Source organism: Hemitrygon akajei, chromosome 1, assembly GCF_048418815.1.
Source record: "Hemitrygon akajei chromosome 1, sHemAka1.3, whole genome shotgun sequence".
Classification (NCBI taxonomy): Eukaryota; Metazoa; Chordata; class Chondrichthyes; order Myliobatiformes; family Dasyatidae; genus Hemitrygon; species Hemitrygon akajei.
The window spans coordinates 162,832,250-162,843,064 of NC_133124.1; the positions used below are offsets into that span (position 1 = coordinate 162,832,250).

General features: G+C 44.0%; 1 protein-coding gene across 1 annotated transcript in view; it reads right to left on the reverse strand.

The window, feature by feature from the left end:
• Positions 1-7,395, reverse strand: part of LOC140725307 (von Willebrand factor A domain-containing protein 7-like) — a 41,335-nt gene extending 33,940 nt beyond the window's left edge. Inside the window, exons 1-2 of the mRNA XM_073040653.1 lie at positions 7,207-7,395; positions 875-968 (exon numbers count right to left, since the gene is read on the reverse strand). Coding sequence (XP_072896754.1) covers positions 875-968; positions 7,207-7,395 — 283 coding nt within the window. The remainder of the gene's footprint in view (positions 1-874; positions 969-7,206) is intronic.
• Positions 7,396-10,815: the final 3,420 nt, after the last annotated feature.

The following is a 10,815-nucleotide window of genomic DNA, read 5'->3' on the forward strand; positions in this document are numbered from 1 at the left end:
TCGCTCAACCCTTTCACATAAGACACGCTGTCTAATCCAAGTATTGTCCTTGTAAACCTCCTCCTATCTGAATGTCTAAAGCTTCCCTGTGCTTCCTGTACTAAGGTGGCAAACTGAACACCAGCTGGAGGCGCCAGTGCAGAGGATCGGAGGGAACTGCAGAGGGTTAGAGTCTCAGCGATCTCCATCACGGGAACAATCCTCCTCCCCAGTGAGAAAAAACAACTCCAAAAGGCAATTCCTCAGAGGGTGGTGTCTATCACCAAGGAGCCCCACTGTGCCCCCTTCCCATTGCCACCATCAGGGAGAAGGTCACAACCTCGACTTTTCAGGAACAGCTTCTTCACCTCTGCTGTCAGATTTCTGAACGGTTCATTAACCCATAAACAGCAGTTTTATTTTGCTCCCTTTATTATCCTATTTATTTATTTTTGCATTTCTTATTGTAATCTATCATGATTCTTCATTTATTGCTCTGTACTGCTCCTGCAAAACAACACATTTCACGGCATAAATCAGTGATGATAAACCTGATTCATTCACGGATTTGCTCTTGCTCATTCTAACTTTACTGTTCATTTAGAGATACAGCACGGAACAGTCCACCGAAACACACTAACTCGTTACTCACCGATTTAACCCTCGCCGAATCACAGGACAATTTACAATGTCCAGTTAACCTACTAACCCGTGTCATTGGACTGTGGGAAGAACCCGGAATACCGGGAGGAATCCCACATGGTCACGGGGAGAACGTACATCTGGCACTGGAATTGAACTCAACACTCTGGACGTCCCAAACTGCTGCGCTAGTTGTGAGAAACCATTCACTGTCGTCGGCAAGCGTTAATCCGAAAGGCTGCGGCCCCCTCACCTGCTAGATTCCCAATCGTCCCACTGGGATCGATGAGGTTCCTGTTCGGACTTTTATAGCCCAGCTCCACCCAGTTGCTGTGGCTGTAGAAATCCTGAAGGAAAATGGCACAGAGTGACGTGGACAGTTTAAAAAGGACGAGGTTAAACTAGAAAGAACACGATTTACAAGGACGTTACCGGGACTCGGAGGCCTGAGTTCCAGGAGGAGGTTGAATAGATTAGGACTTCACCTCAGGATATTGAAAGGAGATTTGATAAAGTTATACAAAATTACGAGGGATTTAGATAGGGTCGATGCAAGCAGGCTTTTTGCACTGGGTTTGGGTGAGACTGGAACTAAAGGTAAACATGCCAGATTGTGCAGATGCTGGAAATCCATAGCAACACACACAAAATGCTGGAGGAACTCAGCAGGTCAGGCAGCATCTATGGAAAGGGTGAAGCAGTTGATGTTTCGGGCCAAGTCCTCATGAAGGGTCTTGGCCCAAACGTTGACTATTCTTGCAGTCCTGATGAAGGGTCTCGGCTCGAAACATCGACTGTTTATTCCTTTCCATAGATGCTGCCTGGCCTGCTGAGTTCCTCCAGCATTTTGTGTGTGTCGGTCTAGAACAGGAGAACAGGGGTTAAGGGTGAAGGAGGAGACATCGGAGAGTGAGGGTGACCTTAAGAAATGTTTAAGATGAGGAGAGGCAGAGATAAGGTGGGCGGTTCCAGTCTTTTCCCCAGGTTAGGGCAGTCTAAAACTGTGTGTAATGTGAGAGGGGAAAGGTTGAAAAGGGACCGAAGGTAAATTTTTGATCCAAGTATTTGGAACGAGCTGCCAGAGGAAGTGGATGAGACAGGTAGAATAGTATCATCAAAGAAGCACTAGGACAGGTAGGTACAGGACTGTGCAAAAGTCTTAGGCATGTATATACTGTACAGCTAGGGTGTTAGTGCCAACACTATTTAGTGCTTTTTTGTTATTCTGTGTTATTCAGGACACTTTTTTGTCCTGATTTTATTGATTTATACCTTTACTCCAGAACTGTTATTTGAATGTTTGATCCTGTTTATGCCTACTTATGTTTTAATCATTGATAATGGTTAGTCGGCTGAAATTTATAAGCTGGAATGTAAAGGGATTAAAAGAAGGAAGGTGTTTTCCCATCTTAAGCAACTCAAAACTGACATTGCCTTCCTGCAAGAAACTCATATTTGAATTTTCAACAATTCTCGTCTTATGTCAAGGTGGGTGGATCGGCATTTCCATTGCTCCTTCCCGGCCAAAGCTGGGGGGTTTCTATCCTTATAATCAAAATGCTCCTTTTGAGCTCCACAGTAATATATCTGATACAAATGGTCATTTTATTATTGTTTCTGGCCAATTATATAATACTAAGGTAGTATTAGCTAATTTGTATGCTCTCAATTCAGATGATGTGAACTTTTTGAACATTTTATTCTTTATTACCTGATTTGAATTTATATTCTCTTATACTGGGTGGTGACTTTAATTGTTGGTTAGATCCAGCTTTGGATCGATCGTCCTCTGTTCCGAGGTTACCTACTAAATCTGCTTTAGCTATTCATTCTTTCCTCTCTAACTATGTTATCTCCGATGTGTGGCATTTTTTTCATTCTACTGAGAGAGATTATTCCTTTTTTTCACATGTCCACCATACTTTTACTAGAATTGATTATTTTTTAATTGATAATCAGCTTATTTCATTTGTTCACTCTTGTGATTATCAGAGTATATTGATCTCGGATCATGCTCCAGTTACTTTGTCTTTAAATTTCCCCGGTCTCCCTCAAATGAATAAACATTGGCGCTTTAATCCGACTTTGTTATCTGATGGTGACTTTGTAAAATTTATGAAGGATCAGATAACTTTTTTCTTAAACACCAACACGTCATCTGAAATTTCATCCCAGGTTGTCTGGGATGCTATGAAAGCATATTTGAGGGATCAAATAATTTCATATACAGCAAATCTCAAAAGAAAGACCCATTTAGAGCGATTGGATTTGATCAGTCAGATTAAAGTACTAGACCAACTATATGCTCAGACTAGAAACCCTGAATTGTACAAGAAGCTAGTAGAACTTCAAACTAATTATGACCTTATCTCCACACAACCTGTTGAATGTCAACTTCTTGAAAGCATGAGCTGTTTTTATACTCATGGTGGTAAGTCTGGCAAGTTTCTAGTTAATCAATTGAGACGCTCTAAAGCCAAGCAACACATTACAAAGATTCGAATGGAGAATGGGAATAGTACATCGAATCATTCTGAAATTAGTGACTCATTCAAGAATTTTTATTCTTGACTTTACACCTCTGAATCTTTAAATGATAATATTTCTGTTTTTTTTAAAAAAAAAATAGTTTGAATATTCCTTCGCTCTCCTCTGACTTTAAAGCAAAACTTAATGAGTCAATATCACTAGAAGAAGTATCTTCTGCCATTTCTGCACTGCCGTCGGGCAAATCTCCTGGACCTGATGGGTTCTCTGCGGAATTTTATAAATCATTTTCCTCACTTCTTTCATCTCAGTTACTTTTAGTTCTATCTGATTCGTTTAAACATGGTAAATTGCCACTATCATTTAATGAGGCATGTAAAATTCTTTTACCTAAAAAATGTAAAGATCCAACAGAGTGTTCCTCCTATAGGCCGAGTTCTTTGTTAAATGTTGATGTTAAAATGTTGGCCAAAGTTTTGGCCCACAGATTGAAGAATTTTATACCTTCTATTATTTCTGATGACCAAACCGGTTTTATTAAAAATCGTCTTCCCTTTTTTTATATATGGTGTTTATTTAATATTTTGTATTCACCCTCAGTTGGGACTCCTGAATGTGTTATTTCTCTTGATGCGGAGAAAGCGTTTGATTGTGTACAGTGGAATTAACTTTTAGCGGTTTTAGAAAAATTTGATCTCGGTCAAAGTTTTATTTCTTGGATTAAATTGTTATACCTAAGTCCCACCGCTTCGGTTTTGACCAACTCTCAGCAATCCCAGTCTTTTAGCCTTAAACGTGGCACCGGTCAAGGATGCCCTTTAAGTCCCCTCCTTTTTGATTTGGCTATAGAGCCACTGGCGATTGCATTTCGAAGTTGTCCTGAACTGACAGGGATTGGGGTGGGGGTGGGGAGCGTTGAGCATAAAGTTTCTCTTTATGCTGATGATTTATTACTTTTTCTACCAAATCTGTCCATTTCCTTACCTCCAATGTTTTTACTTCTTGATCAATTCAGCCAGCTTTCTGGCTATAAACTCAATCTACACAAGATTTCCAATTAATAAAGAAGCACAAGCATTAGTATTTTGTGACCGCTCTTTTAAAGTAGTTAATAATCAATTTACTTACCTTGGCATTACAGTTACAAGGAATTTCGATGGCACCAGGCAAAATATCAGTTAGGCACAGACTAGATGAGCCAAACGGCCTGTTTCTGTGCTGTAGTGCTCTATGACTCTAATTTCAAAGATCTTTTTCATGAAAATTTTGCTAATCTTTTGAACTCTACAAAACAGAGATGATCACAATGGGCAACCTTATCTATGTCTCTGGTAGGTCATGTTAATGTTATTAAAATGTATATCCTTCCTAAATTTTTATACTTATTTCAATCTATTCCAATTTTTATTTCTAAAGCTTTTTTGACTCCTGAGATTATATTATTTTGTCCTATCTATGGAAGGGCAAACGTTCTAGACAATAAAATTTACCTCCAAAAATCTAAAAAAGAAGGCGGTATGGCTTTACCTAACTTTCGTTTATCCTATTGGGCAGCTAATATTCGCTGTCCTACTTTTTGGTCCTTTTTCATAACCAGTCTGATTGTCCTAAATGGGTGGCAATGGAGTTGAACTCCACTAAGGATCTCTTTATTCCTCCACTTCTTGGATCTGCACTCCCTTGTCGCCTGCCTAGACTAATTGTTAATCCTCTTATTGGACATACTCTGAGAATATGGGCCCAGTATAGAAAATTTAATGGTCTTCATGGTTTCTCTCTTGAGTCCTATCTTGCATAATCATCTTTTCTTACCTACCATGCAAGATTCAACATTTCATGATTGTTATGGAATGGGCAATAGGCACTTTGAAAAGCTTTTCATTGATAATCGTTTTGCAACTTTCCAATACCTTTCTGCAACGTTCAATCTACCTAATGCCCACTTCTTTAGATACCTTCAAATTAGACATTTCGTCAATCCTTTATTATCCAATTTTCCTGTGATGCCCGAGAAAAACGTTGTAGACCTGATTCTTTCTATTAATCCATTGGCAAAGGCTTAATATCTTTTATTCATGATAAATTAGTGACCCTAAGGCATGCCCCCTTTGATAAAATTAGAACGGCTTAGGAGCATGATTTAAATGTTTCTTTATCTGATGCAGTTTGGGACTCAATTCTCAAGTCAGTTAATTCAACCTCTCTTTGTGCTCACCACTGTCTTTTACAGTTTAAGGTTGTACATAGGGCTCATATGTCCAAATCTAAATTGTCCCAATTTTACCCTGACATTAATCCAGTTTGTGGTAAGTGTAAAGGTGGTGAGGCTTCTCTTATCCATATGTACTGGGCCTGTCCTTGTCTAGGGAAATTTTGGAGAGAAGTTTTCTTAACCTTATCTCATATTCTTAATTGCCACTTCGAACCTAATCCTCTGATTGCTCTTTTTGGTACCTTGGGTGAGGCAGATATACATTTGAGTCTAACTAAACATCGAACATTATCTTTTGCCTCTCTTTTGGCTAGATGCTTAATTCTTCTTAGGTGGAGAGATGTTGCCCCACCCACCCATGCTCAATGGTTTAATGATATTATGTCCTGTTTAGACCTTGAAAAAATTCATTATTCACTTCTCAACTCGGACATAAAGTTTCACAAGGTGTGGGGACCTTTTCTTGAATATTTTCGTAACTCCTCTTTAGAATAAATCTTTTATTTTTAATCCCTTACTTTCAGCTTTTTTTTCTTTCTTTGGTAGTAGGCATTAGGAGGGGGGAGGATACTAACGTTATATGGTTTTATTTTGGGTGCTCTTTCATCACTGTTTTGAATTATATAATTGTTATGTTTATTTTGCACTGTATTAATCTTCATTTTGCTGTTGGGTTTTTGCTGTAGTAATTGTAGAAATGCATTAAAAATCAATCAAGAATAATAATAATAAAATATAGCTAGGGTGTTAAAGACTTTTGCACAGCCCTGCAATGACTTTATGTATTGCACTGTAATGCTGCATGAAAGAACACATTTCATGACGTGTGTGATGATAAAGCTGATTCTGATATGGATCTCTGTTGTGGACTGAGAGTGGGAAGGGGGCAGGGAGAGGAGAATGATGGTTGGGGAGAGGGGAAGGGAGAGGGGATGGAGCACCAGAGAGATCAATAAACCAAATCCATAGAATCAAATGACCTTGCCTGATGTCTCAGGGCTGGGTATGTCTGCACCCATGCACCCCCTGCCCCCGGCATTCCTTCTCTGCCACCTGTCCTACACTCCCTCCTGTGGCACTCCACCCCGGCCATTCCCAACATCCAGGTTTACAAACTCACCTTCCATTCCACGCTGACAAATACACTACTTTGGAAAGATCTTAGGAACCCTAACTATAGATATGTGCCTAAGACTGTTCTGGGTCTGAAGGAATATGGACGGAACGCAGGGAACTGGGATTAGCTGGGTCAGCATATTGTGTTTGGGCTGAAGGGCCTGTATCTATTCTGTATACAGGCTCTTCAGCCCTTCAATAATTAAATTGAATTATTTTTATCCCTGTCAACATGGGCAGTTTTAATACCATTTATATATCACAACACAATATTGTGATGACAATACTGTAACACACACTCCTTGTCAACCTCCTCCACACGACATTCTCCCTCCTCTCCATCCCTGCGGCAGCACTCTCTCATTGATAACCCTTCCTGTACACTCCCTCACCGCCCATATCAGGAATTCCCCACTCACCGCCCCTCCCACAGCATTCCCCCTCACCGCCCATATCGGGAATTCCCCACTCACTGCCCCTCCCACAGCATTCCCCCTCACCGCCCCTCCCACAGCACACCATCCACACCATCCCTCCCGTTCTGCTCCCTCCTCACCACCCCTCCCTCAGTGCTCCCATGTTACCAGCCTTTCCACGGTGCTCCCTCCTCACCCCCCTCCCATGGAATTCCTTCCTCACTGCCCCTCCCACAGTGCTCCCACCTTACCACCCTTTCCACAGTGCTCCCTCCTCATGCCCTCCCATGGAATTCCCTCCGCACTGCCCCTCCCACGGTGCTCCCTCCCCACCGCTCCGAGGGCTGGACCTACCTGTAGTGTGTGGAGAGTGGAGCCCATGGACTGCAGTGCTGTGAACCGTTTGTTCTCCAGTATAGCCCTAACCACACTGGCCTTGCCCCTCAGTAGCAGCTTCTTGCCCTCCAGGATTGTCTCCGAATCAAAATGCCTCTCACTGGACAGCGCGTACGCCACGTCCACCAAGGTGTTGGCCGCCCCCATCACCTTCATGCACTGACTGAACCGTCGGACAGATACCGGCTCTCCATAGTATATGGCAAAGAGTCTCTCTGCTGTCAGGTCACGGCCCTGTGGAGGAAAAGCCTTGTATTAATGTTCTGCACTTGGGCCAGACCACTGCACAGTTCCAGTCTCCGTTTCCCTGGGTCAGACCCACACCGGGAGCACCGTGCACAGTTCCAGTCTCCGTTTCCCTGAGTCAGACCCACACTGGGAGCACTGTGCACAGTCCCAGTCTGTGTATCCCTGGGTCAGACCCACACCCGGAGCACCGTGCACGGTTCCAGTCTCCGTGTCCCTGGGTCAGACCCACACCGGGAGCACCGTGCACGGTTCCAGTCTCCGTGTCCCTGGGTCAGACCCACACCGGGAGCACCGTGCACGGTTCCAGTCTCCGTGTCCCTGGGTCAGACCCACACCGGGAGCACCGTGCACGGTTCCAGTCTCCGTGTCCCTGGGTCAGACCCACACCGGGAGCACCGTGCACGGTTCCAGTCTCCGTGTCCCTGGGTCAGACCCACACCGGGAGCACCGTGCACGGTTCCAGTCTCCGTGTCCCTGGGTCAGACCCACACCGGGAGCACCGTGCACGGTTCCAGTCTCCGTGTCCCTGGGTCAGACCCACACCGGGAGCACCGTGCACGGTTCCAGTCTCCGTGTCCCTGGGTCAGACCCACACAGGGAGCACCGTGCACGGTTCCAGTCTCCGTGTCCCTGGGTCAGACCCACACCGGGAGCACCGTGCACGGTTCCAGTCTCCGTATCCCTGGGTCAGACCCCCACCGGGAGCACCGTGCACAGTCCCAGTCTCCATGTCCCTGGGTCAGACCCACACCGGGAGCACCGTGCACGGTTCCAGTCTCCGTGTCCCTGGGTCAGACTCACACCGGGAGCACCGTGCACGGTTCCAGTCTCCGTGTCCCTGGGTCAGACCCACACCGGGAGCACCGTGCACGGTTCCAGTCTCCGTGTCCCTGGGTCAGACCCACACCGGGAGCACCGTGCACGGTTTCAGTCTCTGTATCCCTGGGTCAGACCACATCTGATTTAATAGTCTCATATCCCCACTTTGGATGGATCCATCATTGATGACATTCCCAACAACGTCCATGTCACATGTATTCTGGGAAACAGACTGCAAATACAGAATCCTTTTGTGTAATCCACTCTCACTCCCCTACACAGCCTCCCCACCCTCCTTCCAGTCGAAGAACTGAGCACAGATTAATGCACCCTCACTTACATCAGCCTGGAAGATACCCTGGGGCACAACGTTTCCTCGCGGACTGGGAACTTGCTGGAAGACCGTGAGGATGGCTTGGAGGGCTGCCGTCTTGGTAATATTGTAATGTGTTCGGCTACCACTTCCGAAGTTTGGCATGAAGCAGCAGATGTGCCTGGCAGCTACTAGAAGCAGGAAGACCTGCGGAAGGAATCTCACCATCTTGAGCTCTCCCCTGTAACACAGAACAAATGGTGACAAGGCTACTCAGCCCATCGGTGCTACCCCACTGCTTCATCACAACTCTCGACTGACAATCTCCATCTTCCAGCCCGTTTCCTGCTCACTTTAAAACAGATAATTCTATTTAAAACATCATAGGAAATCGACATTCAGCCCACAATGTCTGTGCTGCTCACCATGCTGAATTAAACTAAATCCCTTCTACCTGCATGTGGACAATATCTACACATTCAATTGCCCATTTCAGAGCCTCTCAATCACGTCTGTTGCTTCTGCCTCCATCACCATCTTTGGCAGCACATTGCAGGTACCCAGCACTCTTTGTGTAAAAAATAATGCCCTGTCCTTCTTTAAACTTTCATTCCTCTCACCTCAATCTGTCCTCAAGTAGCTGACATTCAAAGTTCAAAGGAAATTTGTTATCAAAGAATGTTTATGTCACCATATGCTACTCTGAGAGGAGAATAATGGTAAGGTTATGTACGTGGGTTTATTGCCCGTTCAGAAATTCCAAACCAACACATTTGTCCAATCTCCCCTTCAAACTCAGGTTTCCCTGATCAGGGTCACTTGAGACCATGAGAGGAGATGGTGGATGTCCGTAAGAGCATCTGAGGCATATCACAAGTTCTGGTTCTGTGACCACTGACACTGGGCACATTCTCTGATGCGTATTAATGATGGCTGAGCTCTCCTGTCTTGTGAAGACACTGCCCAGAAGCAGGCGATGGCAAACCACTTCCTGGAGAAAAGTTTGCCAAGAACAACCATGGTCATTGTCATGGAAACACTAACTGAGAACCCCCAGAGTGAATTCGAGTTTCATTTTAAGTGTTTATTAACATGACATCATGGAGAGTCTGCAGCAGTCTCCACCGCCACCAAAACTGATTTTAGGTAAAACCGAGCTCATATTTATACAGCAAAACAAACAACTTCACATAACTTTGTTTGGCATCCCAAGGTTAGTACATGATCAATTGCTTAAAAGACATGTCAATTATCTCTCAGCGTGTCGAACAGTTCTTCCTGCTTCCTGTTATCAGGACTCATAATTTACCCCCAGGCGCATCCTCCCTCCTGGTTCCAGGGGTCTAGTGTCTTATATATTGGATTTCCAGGTGCTGCACTTATCATCCAAGGTTATTCTCGACACGCATCAGCTGTCTTAAGCCCAGCTGCTCCAGAATGGTCAAGTATCCCATCATACACTATATAACCATATAACAATTACAGCATGGAAACAGGCCATCTTGGCCTCTTCTAGTCCGTGCCGAATGCTTACTCTCACCTAGTCCCACAGACCTGCACTCAGCCCATAACCCTCCATTCCTTTCTTGTCCAGATACCCGTCAAGTCTCCCCTCAACCTTCTACGCTTCAAAGAATAAAGACCTAACTTGTTCAACCTTTCTCGGTAACTTAGGTGCTGAAACCCAGGCAACATTCTAGTAAATCCCCTCTGTACTCTCTATTTTGTTGACATCTTTCCTATAATTCGGTGACCAGAACTGTACACAATACTCCAAATTTGGCCTCACCAATGCCTTGTACAATTTTAACATTACATCCCAACTCCTATACTCAATGCTCTGATTTATAACGGACAGTATACTGTTACGTACCCCGTAACTGGGTGTCTTACCAGCAAAGATAGAAGTGTCCGTTGGAGTCTGGTGATACTATTTTCAACAATATTTATTAGCAAAAATATACAAAATAATTTCAATGCGAATATACAGAGAATATACATTAGCAATACTAAACCTAAAAGTGTGGGTATAATAATAATAATCACTAATGAAACAAGCTCTATCGTTGTCTAGGGGATAATGAATTGTCAGATGGAAATATAAAGTTCAGTTCAGTTCATGCAAGCTGCCGTAGTTGTTTGTCAATGTGTTGCAATTGTTGGAGAGAGAGAGAGAGAGAGAGAGA